The sequence below is a fragment of the Rhineura floridana genome, chromosome 2, assembly GCF_030035675.1.
Source record: "Rhineura floridana isolate rRhiFlo1 chromosome 2, rRhiFlo1.hap2, whole genome shotgun sequence".
Lineage (NCBI taxonomy): Eukaryota > Metazoa > Chordata > Lepidosauria > Squamata > Rhineuridae > Rhineura > Rhineura floridana.
Window position 1 is genome coordinate 16154762 of NC_084481.1, and position 20933 is coordinate 16175694.

At 41.9% G+C, this 20933-nt stretch overlaps 1 protein-coding gene across 4 annotated transcripts in view; it reads right to left on the bottom strand.

Annotated features, from left to right (window-relative positions):
• The window catches only part of PARD3B (par-3 family cell polarity regulator beta), an 894180-nt gene that overhangs the window by 417193 nt on the left and 456054 nt on the right, over window positions 1–20933 (bottom strand). For all 4 annotated transcript variants that reach the window (XM_061607918.1, XM_061607919.1, XM_061607920.1 and 1 more), the window contains exons 17-18: window positions 7495–7701; window positions 5661–5922 (exon numbers count right to left, since the gene is read on the bottom strand). In XM_061607918.1, the coding sequence (XP_061463902.1) occupies window positions 5661–5922; window positions 7495–7701 (469 nt within the window). The remainder of the gene's footprint in view (window positions 1–5660; window positions 5923–7494; window positions 7702–20933) is intronic.

A 20933-nucleotide genomic window follows, 5' to 3' on the forward strand; every position in this document is an offset into this window, starting at 1 on the left:
TCTGCTTAGCAATACAGTTACAGAGTCAATACTGCTGGTCATACAGAGTACAGGTGAAAAAAGAGGCTTCATTTAATAACGAAAATGGTTCTCTTCTAGCTAAAATGAAAAATTAAAATCATTTAGGCACTTAGCTCAAAGCAATACTGGCAAATTAGGTAGACAAAAAGCGCCTCACACTCTGAAAAGGAGAGAAAATACTCTTAAGATTAATTGTTAGTAGGAAAATGTAATATTTCCAAAGAAGAAAATAGTGTTAGGTACTATATTAACTGCTCCTGCACACCTAATAGAGTAACATATAACAGAAAGCAGTTTCCCACTGAAATACAACTCTACTATGTACTATGTACATACTATGTATGTATACTGTCTATTAATGTTCCCCCAGAAGCGCCATCATCACCACTAACAAACTCAGGCTAATTCAACTGTAGAAAGAGATATGGTGCTACACTAAAGGCATTTCAAATATGAAAATATGAGATATACAATATATACAATATAAATATACAATATGCCTGGTTTTTCGTTTTTCTTCTTTCCACTGAAAATGCCAGATACACAGTTGATCTGTACTTTATAAAACCAAAACCTCATGACTCCAACCTATTGGCTGCCTATAGGGAGCCAGCTATTAAAAATTTCATTGGAATGGCTGCAGTCCATTAGCTAACGTACCTTCATACCCATAAAAAGTGAAGGGTAAACCCAGGAATTTTACAGCCACTATCCGAAAAAGGTAATAACAGGGCTACAGTCACATTACATTTATTATACACCATGACTCTAACAACTGCTCTGGGATCAGGCCACTAAGCAACACTGTACCATGACAGACGTCGTTTTCTCTTGCTGATTTAAAAGGTCCAGCTTTTATTTAACTTAATTTAAAAATGAAGTCAAACTTCGACTTTGCAGTAAGAAAATACATTGACTGAGATGATTTCAGGTCAGGTAACTAGACTAAGGGGGCCACAAATTAAGAACTTAATACCCAGCATCCAATTCAGCAAACTCAATAATATGCTTTCACATAATACTCTTTTGGATGAGCAAGCACTTTGTTAAGCACTGTGTTAAGCACAGTTAAGCACTAAGAAAGTGACAAACAGATTACCATCTTCACACTGACCCAAATTGCTTTGGATGGGCTTGTGCTAAGAATATAAAGTTCCTGCTTTGCTATGTAGAAACACAACATGCATTTTGCATGGTTGTCACAGCATGATTGTATAATGTTTTTTCTGAAAAACTACATTCACCTTTACAAAACCTACAAAAACTTTTAGCAAGGAAGCAAAATATCTTACAAAGTAATGCCCAGAGCTTTGAATTCCACTCATTTGTAAGGCTCTAGAAACTTGATAATCAGTCCAGCCAAACATTCACTTCTTTAAAATTCAATTTATTCACAGAGAAAAATAACATTCATTGGCATTGGTACAGCTCGAGGATGTGGACAAGGTGCTTGGACAGGTGCGGGCGACCACTTCTGCTCTGGACCCTTGCCCCTTGTGGCTAATAAAAGCTAGCAGGAACGGAACAGGCGGATGGGCCAAGGAGGTGATCAATGCCTCTTTACGAGAGGGAGTGGTACCACCCTGCTTGAAACAGGCGGTGGTGAGACCGCTCCTAAAAAAATCCTCCTTGGACCCTGAAAACCTTGACAACTATAGACCGGTAGCAAATGTTCCATTCCTGGGCAAGGTTTTAGAGCGTGTGGTCGCTCGCCAGCTCCAGGCTCTCTTGGATGAAACTGATTATCTAGATCCATTTCAATTGGGCTTTCGGCCGGGGTTTGGTACAGAAACAGCCTTGGTCGCCCTGTATGATGACCTCTGTCGGGAGAAAGACAGAGGGAGTGTAACTCTGTTGGTTCTCCTTGATCTCTCAGCGGCTTTTGATACCATCGACCATGGTATCCTTCTGGGGCGACTTGCGGATTTGGGAGTTGGAGGCACTGCTTGGCAGTGGCTGCACTCCTATCTCGAGAATCGTCTCCAGAAGTTGGTGCTTGGGGAGCATTACTCGAATCCCTGGGTACTTCAATATGGGGTCCCGCAGGGTTCAGTTCTGTCCCCATGCTCTTTAATATCTATATGAAGCCGCTGGGTGAGGTCATAAGGAGATTTGGAGTGCGTTTCCAGCAATATGCTGATGATACGCAACTCTACTTCTCCTTTTCATCTTCTTCAGGTGAGGCTGTTGATGTACTAAACCGCTGCCTGGCCGCGATAATGGACTGGATGAGAGCTAACAAACTGAGACTCAATCCTGACAAGACTGAGATGCTGTTGGTGGAGGGGCTCTCTGCCCAGATGGTTGATGTCCGACCTGCCCTAGACGGGCTTACACTCCCCCTAAAAGAGCAGGTCCGTAGTTTGGGGGTCTTATTAGATCCGCTCCTGTCACTGGAGGCTCAGGTAGCCTCGGTGGCACGGAATGCATTCTACCAGCTTCGGCTGGTGGCCCAACTACGACCCTACCTGGACAGGGAGAACCTCGCCACAGTTATCCATGCTCTGGTAACCTCTAGATTGGATTACTGTAATGCACTCTACGTAGGGCTACCTTTGAAGACGGTTCAGAAACTTCAGCTGGTGCAGAATGCTGCGGCCAGAGTTCTTACTGGGACGAAGAAATTTGACCATATAACACCTATTCTGGCCCAACTGCACTGGCTACCGATATGTTTCCGGGCCAGATTCAAAGTGTTGGTTCTTACCTATAAAGCCCTTAACGGCATCGGACCGCAATACCTGGCGGAACGCCTCTCCCACTATGTATCTACCCGCTCGCTGCGCTTGACGTCGAAGGCCCTTCTCCGGGTCCCAACGCATAGCGAGGCCCGGAGAGCAATAACTAGAACTAGGGCCTTCTCAGTAGTGGCCCCCGAATTATGGAACGACCTCCCTGACGAGATATGCCTGGCGCCTTCTTTGTTATCTTTTCGGCGCCAGGTAAAGACCTACCTCTTTGCCCAGGCTTTTTAAATTTAAATTTTAAATTTCAAATGTTAATTTTAATTTTTTTTGTTGCAATCTTGTTTTCACATATGTTTTATAGTGCATTTTATTTATACTCACTTGTATTTTAACCTGTTTTTATTGTTGTACACCACCCTGAGAGCTTATTGCTAAAGGGCGGTATAAAAGCACAATAAATAAATAAATAAATAAATAAATTTATTTATAGCTAAGCCTTTCTTCATGTCAGCCCAAATGTAATGAACTGTAGCTCTGGAAAGGAAGTCTCAAGGAGGACCCCCTTCCTTCTTGCAGCATGCCGAAGACAGACTTGTAACAGTATAGCACAAAACACAGTATGAATGTCTTTCCTCTGTCTCAATGGGAGCAAGTGCTTTGCTTTAACAAAACAGGAACTACAGAAAACAGAAGTTACAAACCAATAGAGCTAATTCTCAAATAATAAAGGATACAGCTGTCGTGTCATGTTTCTTTGGATAGTCATTTGGCTCTTTTTCTGCGGCCAGCACAGTACCATGAAACACCCCCAACTGTTTGGGGTTCTCCTAGAGACTTGGTACCCCTCTCACTAACCATTCTCAAAGTCCCTGTGTTTGCCTTTATCAGTGGCTGGGGAGATTTTAATTATGGCATAGCTATTTTGCCCTTGACATGAATGGCAAACTTGTTTGCTGCCTAACATGTGTATCACTCCCAACACCTTCACAGCTGACATTCAGACATAATAAATATGCCACTTAAGGGTTGGAGCAGAGTTGCTGAAGGGGTACAGGTGGCTAAAGTGATAAGCAAATGCTGAAGATGAAAAGTCAATCAAATTACAAATAAAATGCTGAAGTGAAATGAATCAACTAAATGTGTAGATGGGCAGAAAAAACAGACATTTCATAAAACCCAGAGGACATCTGTGCAGTGATTGCTAGTACTTTCTCTGGGACCAGGGTCAACAAATGCAGAAGCTGGCAACACATGCAGTGTGTGAAAACAATCTGTGCCAAGTAGCCTGTGGTCATGCACACTATATATATCTGTCTACAACAAAGAAAGGACAGAGAGCCAATTCAATGCTTCACAGAGAACAAAACAGTGGGAGAACATGAATTACACACCCAAAAAGCAAAATAGTGACATTTAGAAGCACAAACTTCATGTCTGAAATGCTGGGTATTTTATACAGCAAGCATCCAGAGATGCCCATGCATATGGGAAAACTACTGAGAACTAGGAGCAATCAATGTTTCCTTCTTATGGTAGCACATTGCTGTTCATTGAGTTCTGGTCCAGAGGATTCCTAACCATGTATGTGTATGTGCAACATGCATGCATTTCAGGGCTGCTGTTGGAATACGAAGAGTTTGGCTCCTAACTTTTGCACAGAGCAGATCAGCTATAAGGATCACAGTTGGTAATGTCCTTCCAATATGAAGACCATAATCACAAAAGTGTAGTCTAAAGGTCTATGTGTAAAATCATCTCCTTATGGACACTTTCTATGTTATTTCTTACATTGAAAAACATTGAACGTATATTATCTATGGCAGACTTTGAATTTTCCTGTCTTGTCAAATTACAGAATGAACACTCCTTTCTGAGCTTCCTGCTGCCCTTAGATCACATGGACATGACTGGTTTTATTGGATAATGTTAACTACTTTTATTGTTTTATCTGATTTAGCAATACTTGGCTTTATATAGTTTATATTACAGTCTATGCAGGTAGAATTCAGGGCTGTGGAGTTGGAGTTGTGGAGTCGGAAGCAATTTTGGGTGGAGTTGGAGTCGGTAGAAATGTACCAACTCCGACTCCGATTACGACTCCTTCATAAATGGCAAATGTATATTAATTAGTAGTAACAAATTTACTGTAGTAAAATGGTAGCACAATGCATTTCATCACCGCCACGTGAATCCGGAGCTTGGAAAAGTTACTTGTTTGAACTACAACTTCCACGAGCCCAATCCCTGAGGCTGATGGGAGTTGTAGTTTAAAAAAGTAACTTTTCCAAGCTCTGGATGCCTTGTGCTACCATTTTACTACAGTAAATTTGTTATTACTAGTTAATATACATTTGCCATTTATGAAGGAGTCGGAGTCAGACAGTAGAAAAATAGAGAAGATGGAGTCGGAGTCGAAGGTCTGGCGTACCGACTCCACAGCCCTGTTAGAATTAATGTCTTTATTTGTTGTGACCTGTCTTGAGTTCTTTCTGAAGAAAAGTAGAAAACAGTTTTTTAAAAAATAATTTAAAAGTTCATCATTCCTCATTCCCCCTGTACAGAGTTTAACTGCTGTATAAAGAAAATGAGCATTCAAAGTCATCCTTGGGCAATAGCAAATGTGGTTCTATGGGTACAATGCTTGCCTTGCACATGGAAAACCATCAGTTGCAAACCTGTTTGGGGAAGGCTATCGTTCACTGATAGAGCACCTGCTTTGTATGCAAAAGGGTCCCAGTTCAATCCCTGGCATCTAGAGCTAGGTCAGGGTAAGACTTCTCTTTGAAACCCTAGAAATATGCTCCCAGCTAGCGTAGACAATACTGAGCATAGGTGACTAATAATCTGATTATTTTCCTAATTCCTTGACTGGGCCATAAAATAAATAAATATCCATTTGACATAACGTTAATTGGTGGGGATGGGAATGGGTAGATAAACAAAGTATTTTACCTCAACATGGCACCCAAACTTTTCTTTTTTGTTTTTCTCTCTGGATCTTCATTTTCTTCTTTCTTGTCCTTTTCTTTAATTTTAGATTTGTTCTTCAGATTTGCTTTTTTATTTTTATCTTTTATTTTCATTTTTTCTTTTGCCTTCTTGTGTTTCTTTGTCCTGCCTTCCACATCCTCTAATTCTGCCTTAAGGTGAAGAAGGGCCGATTCAAAGTTATGAGTTTCCTGACCAGAGAATGAGCTTTTATCAGACAGACCATCTACAGAAGGAGAAAGAAAATCAGTAAGTACAAACCAGGTATGTTTATGACAAACATTTAAAAATGGAAATGGTAGGGCTGTTGTCCATATATGGTGTCCTATAATATATTTTAACTGAACTGTATACATCAAAATGGGTTATGAAACATATCAAGCTAATTTCAACTGGACTTTGTTACTAATTAAGAAATGACACATTATAGGTTCTTATTTTCTAGTCAGTCATTTGGTAACAGGTAGGTATGGAAAGGTGCAACTGGTGCTGATTCTAGTCATGTCTAGCTTTGTATGTTTTTAAAATATATAAATATTTCCTATTGGAACACCACAGCCAGAGATTATTTCAGTCAAATAGACCACAACTGAACTGAACTTCAAAATTTATCAGCACACATTTTGTGTAGAGACTAGTAGAGAAACATTTGGCAGCTTTCCAAAACTCTTGGATGGGTGTTGCAGTGCACTGTTTGTCATCTGGTGGGTTGTGTCTCTCAGCTAGACCAAGATGTGACCTAAGGCAGAGAGCACCATTACCATCATCGTCATTTACTTGTGCTTAAGTCTTCCCTGCCCTCGACCCCCCTTCCACCTTGGTGAAGAAAGGAGAAAAAGGGCAGAGATAGACATATGCATCAAAATTAAAAGCGTCTCAGAATTTTTTCTGGTAGTGCACAACTGGGAACATGAGAGATGTCACAGGGAAATGGAAGGGGCACAGAAGGACGCACAGACACACTGTGGAAAGCCATCCAATTCAGGGTCTGAATTCATGTTCAGGACATACTCAGCGAAGGATGAAGCAACAGGAATATCTCAATTCTAGCCATGCCTCCAGATTATTTATTTATGAGGTTTCTTGCACATCTTTCACCATATGGTTCCAGGGTGGATTACAGCATTGAAATCTGATTTCCAACTAAGCTACTCAGAGTAGACCCATCGGAATTAATGGATCAAAGACAGTCATGTCCCATAATTTCAATGGGTCTACTCTGAGTATAACATTGGATACAATCCATACAATTAAAAACAATTAGAACAGTTTATATACAGTTAAAAAACTAGTATAACAATCCCAAGCAAATGTGGCACAGTATAGATTAAAGAAATCCTAAGAGGTGGGTCCCACAAAAATACCTTAATGCTCAAAGGCCAGGGTAAAGAGGTGTGTCTTCAGGACACGACAGAAGCTGTATAAAAGAAGAACTCACCTCTGTGGAGAATGAGTTCTGCAGTTCAGATGCTGCCACAGAAAGCCCTTGCCCTGGCTGCCATTCCCTGCATTTCTGAGGGTGGGAAAACTACAAGTCCCCTCTGCCAATCTTAATACCCAGGAGGGTCTGTCGGGATGGAGGCGGTCTTTCAGCAGTTGGGATGAGCCCTAAGACCAGGATTCCAGTATAGCTCCTGCAATAATCCCACTATCATATCAGGAAAGCTTACTCAGCACCCACAAGAACATATACTGGATTTAGGTCTTCATTCAAAGCTCCTAAGCATTTTAGTAGACACTACAGTACACTAAAATGGAGCAGAAAGCTGCAAAGAGAAGAAAAATTCTCAAATAATACCTTCAGCCATATCTGCAGGTCCATCATAAGATTTGTCAATGGCAGCTCGGAAACTCTCGTTGCACCCTCTACCACGGACCATGTAAGGCCTGGGCCTATAGAAAGGAAGCTCATTCTTTTTCACTTCAGCAACAGCTGTCTGAAGACTCTCCAGGGAGCTTGACTTCTTTAAACCCAGGGTGGGACCAATATCCTTGCCAGGAGATGCTGAAGAGAGAGAATGGGACAGAAATATTTAAACTACAGTAGGGCCCCACTGATACAGCGGGTTACTTTCTGGATCCCCACTGAAAAGTGGAAGTCATTGAATAGAATGGTGTGCGATGCCCGAAAACCGCCATAAAAGTGGAACAAGCGCCGTATGAATGGGGCTTTAGTCTAATTGCATCTAAATGAGATTGACGCATTAGCGAAGCACCATAAAGCGGGTCCCTACTGTATATGAAATAGTAATAATAAAATTATAAACATACACATGATTTAAAGAAGGGTTCTACTTGGTACACTTATGTTAGATTCTGCAGTTGCACAACTGGAAGTCACCTCTTGTTCTCCAAAATTAACCAGAGCTTTTAAGTCTAATAAATTAGATTTGTAAACCTAAGTATAGAAAACATAAACCATGAAGGCTAAAAGCACATGTAACTCAAAAACAGTTCCACTATTCTGAGCCTTTAGAGAATTCAAAATAGAAGGGGCTAAAAGGAGTTATTCCTTTAGGATCCCAATCTAATTCCACAACTGACATGGAATTTTGTTAAGATGAATGAATACTGGTTTTTCAAAGGAAGTCACTCTTCTGCTATATAGGTACAGAAATCCTAATGCTGTTTGCAAGATATAATGGCACATGTATGTGATCCTCTTTTATTGCTCAGTCTTTTCCTTTAAGAAAAGATTTCTTTTAATTCCTTTCCATTAAGCAATTTTAACCATCCATTTTTGGCGCAGAAGAATATTAATCAGAAAGCAAGTCAGCATTCCTATACATGGAAGCCTCACTGTTAGCTTGTTTGAGCCAGCAAAGATTACCTTATGAGGTCTCTGAAGAATAGAGCCCTTTGAAGACTGGGGGGGGGGGTGAGGGAGAGAGACAAGTTAAATGGATCACAGGACAAGTTGCTACATGAAAAGAGCAATATGAGAGAAGCTATAGAGCAGGCCTGCAGAACATAAGCTACATGAATGAAGAGCAGAGGAAGCCTGAAAAGGTGCTTTTAAAACCGTTTATTGAGCCCCAACATGTTTTAAGTCTGATGACTCTGCATCAACGCAAACCAATTTCCTTAAGACAACTAAAGCATATCTGCATGCTATCTGCTAAAGCAGGGGTGGGGAACTGCCAGCCCATCAAGCCTTGCCCAGTGCCGCCCCCAAGCCACGTCCCAATTTTATGGTGGTGGTAGCAGCAGCACCAGGAAAAAAAACCCATACATCACACTCTATATGGGGCTACTCTTGGTTCTGGTATGGAAGCTTCAGATAGTGGAGAATGCAGCAGCTAGACCGGTGATAGGAACAGACTATAGGAATAGGCATGACACCAGGTGATAAAAGACCTTCACTGGATTCTTGTCTGCTACTGGGCCAGGTTCAACGTTCTTGTACTGACTTCAAGTCGATTCTGACTTATGGTGACCCTATGAATAGGGTTTTCATGAGGCTGAGAGGCAGTGACTGGCCCAAGGTCACCCAGTGAGCTTCATGTCTATGTGAGGATTCGAACCCTGGTCTCCCAGGTCATAGTCCAACACCTTAACCACTACACCACACTGGCTATGAGATCAGCCAACAGTGAACCTATTTTCTCTGAGCTGTAAAAATATGTTTACGTACACTTGCCTAAGAGTTTGCCCTCCGCCCTTCTTTATGTCTGTGAGTTTAGAATCATCTTTATTTGCAACTTTCCTGAATAAATCACCTCAAAAAATGACCTTGCTACTCCAATTGATCAATAAGCTGAACATTAATTAAAAAATGAAATAAGAATCAAACACTTAATGGGGGTAGCTTTGAGTGACTAAACCCTGGTTTAGGTGAAGTCCTGAATAACTTAACCCCAGGATGCATTAAGAACCGCCTTACCCTGTATGCCCCAAGTCCATCACTGAGATCTTCTGTGGGAGCACTATTCAAGGTCCTCCATGGGCCAGAAGCATGAATCATGTCAACAAGAAATAGTGACTTCTGTGTTGTGGACACAACTCTGTGTAAGTCCCTCCCATTAGAAGTCTGATAGACACCACAGATGCTTGGTTAAAACAGTTGTATTTCAGGAGGCCTTCACATCATCTATGCTTCTCTGTTGTTTTAAAATTTCCTCATGTTTTTGTTTACATTTTTGATCCTTTGAATTTCTGAGGTTTAATTTTTTAACATATTATGTATATTGTACATTGTATATTGTACATTTTAAATGTTGTAAGCTGCTTGGAGACCTAGATGATGAAAAGTGGGATATATTTTTTTAAAAAAACAAACAAACAAACAATAAATAAATAATAAATAAAATGCATACTCAAGCAGGAGAAGGTGATTTTCCCTTCCACTGTAGCAATTTTCACCCCAAGAGTTTAACATTTCCACCCAGCCCAGCCCAGTGCTGCAAAGGAGATGAAAATCACCCCCTTCTGGATTTTCCTATCAGAACTTTAACAAAGTTTCCTTTTGTGTGTACATGTACCGGCTGCTAATGGAAATGGAAATGGACTGCCTTCAAGTTGATCCCGACTTATGGCTACCCTAGGAATAGGGATTTCATGGTAAGCAGTATTCAGAGGGGCTTTACCATTGCCTCCCTCTGAGGCTAGTCCTCCCCATCTGGTTAGGGCCTGCTCAGCTTGCTGCAGCTGCACAAGCCAGCCCCTTCCTTGTCTGCAACTGTGAGCTGGGGGGCAACTGGGCTCCTTGGGACTATGTAGCTTGCCCACGACCGCACAGGTGGCAGGGCACATAACCCCCTATGTAGAAAAAGGGGGCCAAAGACCAGAATGCTGAAGTATTTTATAGAAAACTGGTTTTATTGCGAGATTTTTTTCAAAGAAGCCCAAACTGGTTTTATTGCAGAATATTTTTCAAAGAAGCCCAACGCGTTTCAGCCTGTATACAGGACCAAAATTGTTTGGTTAACCATTGTAAAAGTTCATTATTCCCTGATGAAGGCCTGTGATTACAGGCTGAAATGCGTTGGGCTTCTTTGAAAAATATTCTGCAATAAAACCAATTTGGGCTTCTTTGAAAAAAATCTCGCAATAAAACCAGTTTTCTATAAAATACTTCAGCATTCTGGTCTTTGACCCCCCCCTTTTTCTACATATCGAATTGGATGCTCACCACTTTTTATCCATATAACCCCCTAGCTACTCACTGTGGGGGTGATCTTTAGCTGGCCCTTGACACCAGGGCCGGCTCCAGGCATGTGGGGGCCCTTGGGCATCAGCTTGCCCTGCCCCCCTGGTGGGTGGGTGGGTGTACGCACTGCAGCCCCCCGTGCACCCCCACGGCCCCCCTACCTGTCTAGTCTTTACCATTGCCCTCAATGAAGATGGCGGCCGCAGGTTCCCTAAGGGGAATGAAGCCTCTGCCGCCATCTTTGTTGATGGCACACGTGCATGCTATGCACACACATCTCTGCCATCAACTAAGATGGCGGCAGCGGCTTCAGTACCTTAGGGAAGCTGCGGCCACCATCTTCATTAAGGGCAATGCTAAAAAGCTGGCTGACAGGTAAGTGGGGGGCGTGGGGGCGCGGATCATGGAAGGGGAGCGGAGGGCCCCTCAGGGGCTCCTGTAGCTCCGGGGCCCTCAGGCCAGTGCCCAACCTGGCCGCTCTTTAGAACCGGCCCTGCTTGACACCCAGGAGACACGAGCGGGGATGTGAACTCACAGACTCTGGATTCCCAGCCAGGCTCTCCTCCCCACTGTGCTATACCAGGTGTTGGCTGCTAATAGAAATGTAGAATTATTTCTCAAGAGTAATGTTTTGTTTTTAGCATGGATCAGAATTAGCAAACCTGTGAATTCTTGCAAAGTCTTCAATAACTCACTCTGAGCTATGCCTGCTAAACATAGTGCTATGGTATCAAATTATTAGCATGGTCTCCATGAATTAAACATAAATATTTCTAGCAAGATACTGATTAATACACATTTCATTGCACTTTATGAGCCAGGTTTTAAAAATAAATAAAGAACCGTAGGTATATTTTCTTCACTGCCACCTTCTTTTTGCACATGAGCTGAATGGCCCAGAATGGAATTACAGCAAGAAATTGTCATTAGGAGTTTGGGGACAAGGTGCCAATCAATATACTGATGTCACTCTGATCTATTTCTTCATAACATCTTAACTGGAAGAGCCTGTGTGGGCCCTGTAATTGTATATGGACACAATAGTGGGATAGTTGGAAAATAAGCTGAGCTTGAATCCTGGCAAGATGGAGGCACAGTGGGTGAGTGGTTCTTGTGTATGAGAAAATGGTCAACTGCCTGCCCTGGATGGGCTGCCTCCCCTTGAAGGATCAGGTACACAATCTGGGTATGCTTTTGGATCCACCTCTGTCCCTGGAGGCCCAGGCAGCCTCAGTAGTTAGAGTGCCTTTTACCAGCTGTAACTGGTACGGTAACTATGGCCATTCCTGGTCTGGGAGAGCCTGACCACAGTAGTTCAGGCATTGGTGACTTCAAGGTTGGATTACTGCAATACATTTTATATGGTGCTTCCCTTGCACTTGATCCAGAAGCTGCAGCTAGTGTGGAAGGCAGTGAGCATGGTTGCTGATAGCAGTGAGACCCTACTCTTCCATCTTTTTTAAAGGGCTGGATTTTGATATGAGCAGTGATATAATGGGCAGGTGAACCAACCCCAGCTCAGCACACATTTACTATAACATTTACAGTAGGCACCACTTTATCACCCCATTTATATTATCTGAATTGACCTTTTAATTAGTGCTAATCCACTTTTTAGTTATAGTGTTATAGCTGCTAATTATAAAAAAGATGAGGGAAACACCTTTCTGGGTCACTGCTATTAACCACCTTGCTAAAATGGCAGTGACTAGAAAAAGTCCCTCCAATCATATAATAAAATTAGTATTATAGTACTATGTAAGATAAGATAATAAAAATTGAGTAATAAAATGGCACCAGCCACAAAAAAATATAAAGTTTCCTTAGTTTCAAATGGCTGTTTGGGTAAATTGGACCTTTCCCACCCTCAGCAGCTATGTCACCCCTACTGATGTGGACAGAACATAGCAAAATATACACACAGAAGAGTGAAACATACCCAACAGCATGGAAAGTCAACTGCAGTTCTGTTTGTTGCTTACGACAAACAATAATTGGGTAGTTCTAGGAGTAACCCATCTGGAGGCAATGGAAGACTTTTCAACTTGCAAGTCATACAAGAAAGTGAATAGCTATCTATAGAGGATATATGAAGCTTAAGTGAAAAGAAGTGTGCATATCTACAACTGTGAAATTAGTTTATGAAATTTTAAGATGGGTGGAGGTCAGGAAAACAATTATATACCCAGGCTCCTCCATAAGATAGATAAAAAGCAAACACTGAAAATATTGCAAGGATTGCTTTTTCTCAAGATACTTGGTACCGACACATAGCTAGACATTTTTGCTGTTTGGCATATCTTAAATATAAGATATTAAGCAATACCGTGAAAATTATCTAAAATAAAACCAAAAGCCCAGGAAAAGGGTGGGAAGGAAAGATAAGTATTGCCATCAAATGAAACAACATCAGCTACACACAAAGTAATTTAACATTACTATTCCCTGGGGCTTTGACATCTAGTGTACAATGGTGAGAGAGAGAGACCTAGACTGAGACCGAGACCTTTAAAGGGAAACCTGGTTGCTAGGTCACAAAGTGCAAGCTTCCTTTGTTCATTAATTGCCATTGTGGAGACTACCATTATTGCCAAATTAGCAACTACTGAAATGGATTTTGAGCACTGCCTTGCTTGCAACATAAAGGTGCTTAAAATTATTTGAGGTGTAAGCATCAGTGAGAGCTACAGCAGTGTCCATTTGAGGCTTGAAAAGAAGAGCAGAAAAGAGGAGCGTAATCACCAAAGAAGAAATAGATAAAGTAAAAGCTTTTCTGATCAGCAGAGAAAAAGTCGGACTGCTTTTCAGTGAGGGAACAGCTTTGATTGCTAGCTTTTGACGGGAAAATCACTATACAAGTCAAAATATAAGATTCTCTTGGAGGGCTTAATCTGAGCCAAGGCTGAGCCTTGAGACCTGCTTTCAATGTTCAGGCTCATCTTTGAGATACATATTTGAAATATATACATATGGATATTAAGAAGAGTGCCTCTGAACATGTACAATGTGTTTTCCATGAATGTAGTCTTCTTTGGAGAAATACACAAACTAGCATGATTGATAAGACTACAGTGAAATACCATTGAAAACACTACTTATGAACAAAATATATGCAACCACATATGATTAAGACCATAAGACCTAAGGAGAAATAGAGGATGGAGAAAGGAGGCACAGAGATTTACTGAGGATGAGGGATGGCGTTCCTGATAGGGATGACACCTCCTACTGGTAGGAAGAGGTAGGGTCCACTAAAACCCTTTACCTCCTCTGCAGGGGGAGGAGTCATCCCTGTCACCAGAGCAATCCTGCCTGCGATTGGTGACGGTTGGGTCTTTCATTCTGTTTTTAGACAGACTTTTCCCCCTAGTTGTACCTCTTGAATTGTTTTTTTTCTCTTCCTCCTCCTATTCTGCTCTCAGGATGCTTTATGTTCCTGCGAGAGTTCCCTGTGTTTCTCCCTTCACTTGGGACCTTGGCTTTTCTCTCTGTCTTTGCCACACCTGTTCTTGCCTTTTTTACCTCACTGTGTGTTCTTACAGCTATCGTTATTTATCCCCTCCATTGCTGAATGTAGGTCCTGGGAACGGAGAGTATGCAGTAGGATTGTCTGCCTTGGTATGAGTGGGCTGTTATCAAGAGCATGGAGGGCACTAAGTTTGGCATGCCTCACATCTCTATAGCTCTAGCAGGGCCACCATATTGATTTTAGCTTATAGCCATACCTTTGCCCAACAGCTCCGTGGAGGCTGCAAGTTTCGTAAGAGTCGTTCCAAGCGGGATCACAATTCTGCAGCTCTCCCATCATTTTCTGTTATCATTGGGGCTTCAGCACTTTCTTTAATATTGGGCAGGCAGAGTTGGTCCCAGGGGGCAACAATTTCCCACCCTTTTTGTCCTGACACAGGGTTACTGCAGATTCCATTAAATGGCTACTCTTGCCAATTCTTCACTGTCTCACCATGACATGAGTCATGCATGCAACGTTTCTGATGCTAATGGCTCCTTATCCAGGAATGCTCTAGCTGCTAAGAGAGCGAGGAGGTAACCTGCTTCTACACAGCACTCTAGTGCATAACAGCTTGTGTTTGATGCTCAACAGACACAGTCTCCCATTCCAGTGGGGGAGCCTGCAGCAAAAGAACTCACAGTAGTGCAGGGTTTTTGTTTTTTTAAAATCAGACTCTGCCACCTCTCCTAGTAAGCCTGACAGGAAGGAGAACAGTAGAAGAGACAGAGGTGGTTCAGCCACAACCTAGCTTAAAAGACTTTCCCCTCTGCTTCTGGTAAACCTGTCACAGTTTCTTTTCCTCAAGCTTTTGGTGCCGTCAAAAGCTGAATGGGCTAACCCTAATGAGGCCAAATTAGTTTCTAGGGTGGCTACAAAGCATTATAACATCTGATTTGATCAATAATCAGTTGTACTATCAGCATGGAGGGGTGGGTAACTCTGCCCTTTCTGATGTGCCAGTGTCCTTCCCAGCAGAAGCTTTCCCCCGTTTCCTCTAAGGTTAGAGGTTATATATTTCTAGGAGATTAAGGAGTCTTCCTCTTCAAATTTGTCCTAGGGGGAGATCTTCTATATGCAGAAGGGCTAGAGGCAACTCAGATCCAAAAGTCACAAAAGGAGATCCCGCAGATCTCCTTCAAGCGGCCCTTCTGTGGAATCCTCTCCTTTATGCTGCTATAGTAGTTTTCTCCAGTTTATGTGGAACAACCAGTAAGGCTGCCTCTGTTACAAGTTTTCAAGGGAAGAGTTGGAATCTGCGTCTGAATTTTCTTCTGCCTCCTTGATTATGGCCAGGCCAATTTTGCATTTAATTGAAGAATAGCCTGTGGAGCCTGAGTCCTCATCCCAAACCTTGGCTACCAGTGCGAAAGTTTTCCTTCTGGTCCTGCCAAATTGCTTACAGTGTTTCCCAGGGCTGTGGAGTCGGAGTCGGAAGCAATTTTGGGTGGAGTCGGAGTCGGTAGAAATGTACCGACTCTGACTTCAAAATAAATTTTGATTGACAAATCTTTTAAAATATAAATTCAAAATGTCAAAGAAGCTCCCCATGAAGTCAGCTGTAGTTGAGCATTTCACCATAACTCAAGATGAAAAACATTTTGTGTGTCAGTGTATGACACAGGACCCAGATGAAGACAAATGCTGTGATGCCAAGATCAGCGCATATTCAGGCAGTGATAAAAATGCTCCTACGAGAGTTTCCAATTTAAAAAGACATTTACAGCCCTTTCCAGGGCTGTGGAGTTGGAAGCAATTTTGGGTGGAGTCGGACAGTAGAAAAATAGAGGAGTCGGAGTCGAAGGTTGGGCGTACCAACTCCACAGGCTTGGTGTTTCCTCCCCCCCCCCCACATACACAAGCCTTCAATACTGTTCGGAAGACTGGGTGGGCTCTTTCCATTAAGTTTAAAATTGGTCTTGTTCTCCTTTATTCCTGACTTGATGGCCACTGTTAGGTCCCTTTACCCAGAGTTTGTCAGCTGGAGCAAAGGATACCAATGAAGACGAGGGAGATCATGTCAATCACTCAAGACTGTATCTCCTCTTCCTTGTGTTCCAGCCTTGACAAGCCAGGGTAATGCACACTTTTAGGAGCAAATAGCGTAAAAACATTTCACTTCCAGCTACTAGCTCCAAATTGCTGATTATAGTTATATATGTATTATACTTTGAAAATCATCCAGGGCACACTCCCAGAAAAAGATTACGTCTGGCTGTGATGATGCCATCAAAATGTCCACTATGCTATATGCTTTGTCTGTAAATAAGCCAAGAACTACTTGATCAATTTTAATGTGCAAAATGGAAATGGACTGCCTTCAAGTCGATTCCGACTTATGGCAACTCTATGAATAGGGCTTTCACGGTAAGCGGTGTTCAGAGGGGGTTTACCATTGCCTTCCTCTGAGGCTGAGAGGCAGTGACCAGCCCAAGGTCACCCAGTGAGCTTCATGGCTGTGTGAGGATTCGAACCCTGGTTACCCAGGTCATAGTCTAGCACCTTAACCACTACAAACTACCTTTGAAAAGGTAATTAAATTTTCTAAAACAAACCTTAGAAGTAATTATGCCTTCATATACCTCTTACTTTATCTGCATGACAACATAAAATATGGGTAATTATGGTTCTTTGTTTAAAAAAATACAGAAACTTTTACAAGTATAAAGCACTATAAATTTATCATTGCTGAGTTCTGTATCACACTTCTCAATACGACCATCAATGATCGCAATATGAACCGTTTTGCATGGTCATTTGCATGGCTGCAATATTTTCTGATAGTTCAATTATGATTTCTTGAGCAATGTTCACTTTTAACACAATGACATCCAGTGAATATTTCCTTACACTTGCAAATCACTAATTCTTGAACGGATGTGTGCTTGCACCCAGAAATGTTGTCCGGTCAGGTTTATATGTTAAATCATCACTGTTTTCCTATGCCCCGTCACATGGATTCTGTAACCTGAGGCTTGCTGGTCAAGCAATTTCTCTAGATGTTACATTGGAAAATTGCTCTGCTGTTGGTGGGTTCAGTTCATCTGTGCAAATAGGATTCATTTACATTTGCAAATAGGGTTTATTTACATTTTCGGCAGCCTAAGTAGCATTGTACATTAGGGATGCAACAAATCTGGATGTATTTAAGGGTAGCTTTCCTGTGCTGGAAATTTGTAGAGCTGCAATTTGGGCATCTGCTCACACTTCCCTGAGACACTACAAACTAGGTACATTTTTACCATCATCTGAAGTCTTTTGGTAGGAAGGTCCTTCGGAAGATTGTAAGGCAATGCAGAGTGTTTTAATAGTGCTTTCTTTGCTGAGAGAAGATAGAAACCTGCTTGCTATAACTAAAGCTTTATTAAGACAATGCTTACAAGATCTACCGTGCTTGCTCAGGCTCCTCCCACCTGACCTTTACACTAGAGCTCAGCCTCCAGATCTCCATGGCAGTCTCCCTACAGTTCCCCCTGCTGGATGGAACTGCTACCTATTATAACATCCCCAATGTCATGTTTGTTATAAGAACATGCAAACAACGTAAGTATAACTTCTCGAACTAAACAATTACAGTAGGGCCCTGCTTACCGGCGCTCCGCTTACTGGTGTTCTGCTAATGCGGCGGCTTTCCTCCCCTCTTTAAAAGCCGCTTTTGCGGCATTTTCGCAAGTCAATGGGGTTCTGCCTTACGGCGATTTCTGCTTTATGGCGGGGGTCCGGAACAGAGCCCACCGTATAAGCGGGGCCCTACTGTAACTTCAAAGTAGTGCTGGTTCTGAATGACTGATAATTAAACTGCCTCTCAGTCATCTAATACAAAATCTGCGTATCGTTTAGGTGGTTTGATATGATTGTGGGTACATGTGCTCTTGACAAGGTCACTGTTCGGTGTTGGTGATACAGTTACGTGTCTATTTTGTGGTTAAGGGCCTGGAGTATGGTGTGCATCTTCATGAGCACATGGAATGATGGAATTATCCTGTATATCATCATCCACCACATCTGAGGTGTCTTTAAGTCCAGGAGGACTCATTAGGAGAATGAACTTGAGCACCCATTGACTTCAACAATATAAGTCCAAGGACTTATTTGTCCCATGCATGTTCCTTTCATCCAAGGACATGTCTTGTCTTGAGGAAATAATTGGACACGTACAGAATCTCCAGTGTGCAGAGGTGGTAGCTCTTTTGAATCCCTGTCATAATAGCTTTTAGTGTGATTGTGTTTGTGTTGCAGCTGATCTGTGACTTTCACTGCAATTTTGCATTTCAATAATGCAAGAGCTGTAGGTAGAAAGGATTGTGTGTGTCTGGGCATAAGTCTTTGCACTGGGCTGCTATTCATGCCAGCAGTTGGAGTATTTCTCTACTCCAAGATAGCTTACTATATGTTTTCTTTAGTTCTTGCTGTTTTCTTTAATAGTGTTTTTGCAATTTTGACGGCTGATTCACTTTTGCCGTTAGACTGACTGTTATAGGGAGATGACATTATGTGGTGAAATTCCGAGTCTTTTGAAAATGTGGCAAATTCTTTGGATGTGAACTGTGGTCCACCATCTGAAATCATACAGTCAGGTCTGCTGAAGTGGTTCATGATTCTTTCTATTACAGTTGCTGATGTTGTATCTGGCAGTTTATCCATTTCCCAGAAGTCTGAATGGTAGTCTACTAGAATGATAATTGCTGCCATTTTCTGTGAAAAGGTCCATTCCTACCTTACTCCATGGTCTGTTAGGAATGTTGTGTATCACCAATGGTTCTTTTTGCTGACTGGCTTGGAACTCAGCACACACATCACAGTTGCGTACAAGGTCTCTGATGTCATTAGTAAAGTTTGGCCAGTATACCACATCTCTAGCTTTCTGGAAACATGCTTCTATTCCAGAATGACTGCAGTGTATTCTTGATAATATGTCTTTTCTCATGGCCTTTGGAATGAGTATTCAGTGTCCTTTGAATATGATGCCATCTTGGACATTTAATTCATCATGATAGTTCCAGTATTCTTGAGTAGACACTGGAGCTTTGTCCTGGGTGTCTGGCCAACCTGCTAAGACAACAGAAATCAACATTTGCAGCTCTTTGTCCTGTAAAGTATGTTCCTGGACTCTTTGAAGTCCTTAATGTGAGATGGGCATATAAGCAACTTGATTAATGCTTTCTAGTTCCTTTTGTGTGGCATGCACTTCAAGGGAATTGAGTATCTCATAATCTTGCTTGTCAGTGTGCCTGTCATGTGGCAAGGGTGCTCTGGATAGGAGATCTGCTATGTACATATCAGCTCCTTTTTTATATTGTACCTTTAAAGGATAGCATTGTAGCCTAAGAAGCATGTGTTGGAGGCATTTTGGAGCGGATAGCAATGACTTCTTCAAAATAACTTCTAGAGGCTTATGATCGCTGTCAACCTTAATGCATTTCTGACCTTATATATATTGGTCAAATTTTTCACAAGCAAATACTATTCCTAAGCATTCTTTTTCAATTTGGGCATAATGCAGTTCAGTCTGTGATAAAGACCTTGATGCAAAAATAATAGGCTGTCCTTTTTGCAAAAGTACAGCACCCAGGCCGGTTTCACTGGCGTCACATTGGATGGTGACATCTTCATTCATGTCATAATACTTCAACACGGGATGTCTAGCAACCAAGTCTTTGCATCATGTTGAGGTAGCCACACCCAAGTTGCACCCATGTCCAACAGTCGTCTGAGAGGCTCACAAACATCAGAAAGGCAAGGAAGAAATTTAGTCAGATAATTAACAAATCCCAGTAACTGCTGAAGAGATTTGGTATTGGATGGTTTAGGCATCTGCTGGATAGCTCTCACCTTTTCTAGATCTGGTTGTAAGCCATGCGATGTTAGGAGGTGTCCCATATAGGATACTGCTGTCAGTCATAGCCTCATCTTATTTTTATTAGAGTTTCAGATTGACTTTTCTCGCCCTTTCCAGGAGAGAGATGAGGTTGCAATCATGGTCAGCTACAGCATTCTCCATTGACTCTCCACAGCCATATACCAAAATGTCATCTGCAATTACCCTGATTCCTTTGAGACTCACCAATGCATCTTGTTGGCGGTGCTGATACTCTTCTGCTGCTGGTTTTATTCCAAAGGGCATTCTCAGCCACCTATAACGTCCTTCTGGGGTCCAAAATGTAGTAAGGTGGCTGCTTTCCTCATCTAATAAGATTTGCCAATACCCATCTTTTGCATCTAAGACAGAGAATATTTTTGCCTTGGCAAGGTCTGGTAAGATTTCTTCTATGGTGGGCATCTGGTAGTGAGCTCATAATAACGCCTTGTTTAAATTACTTGGATCTATACAGATGCAAAGTTTACCAGCATTTTCTATGGCTACCGTGCTGCTTATCCACTTGGTAGGCTCTGTCACTTTGGCAATTATTCCATCTTTTTTCCATCTGTCTTATTGCAGTTATGATTTTTTCTTTTAATGTGACAGGGACTCTACGTGGCATATGTTGCACTGGTTGCACAGTGTCACCTACTTTGAAATGTGCCTGGAAGACAGCCACGTCCCTCAAAGACATCACGGTAATTTTTAAGAATTTGTGCC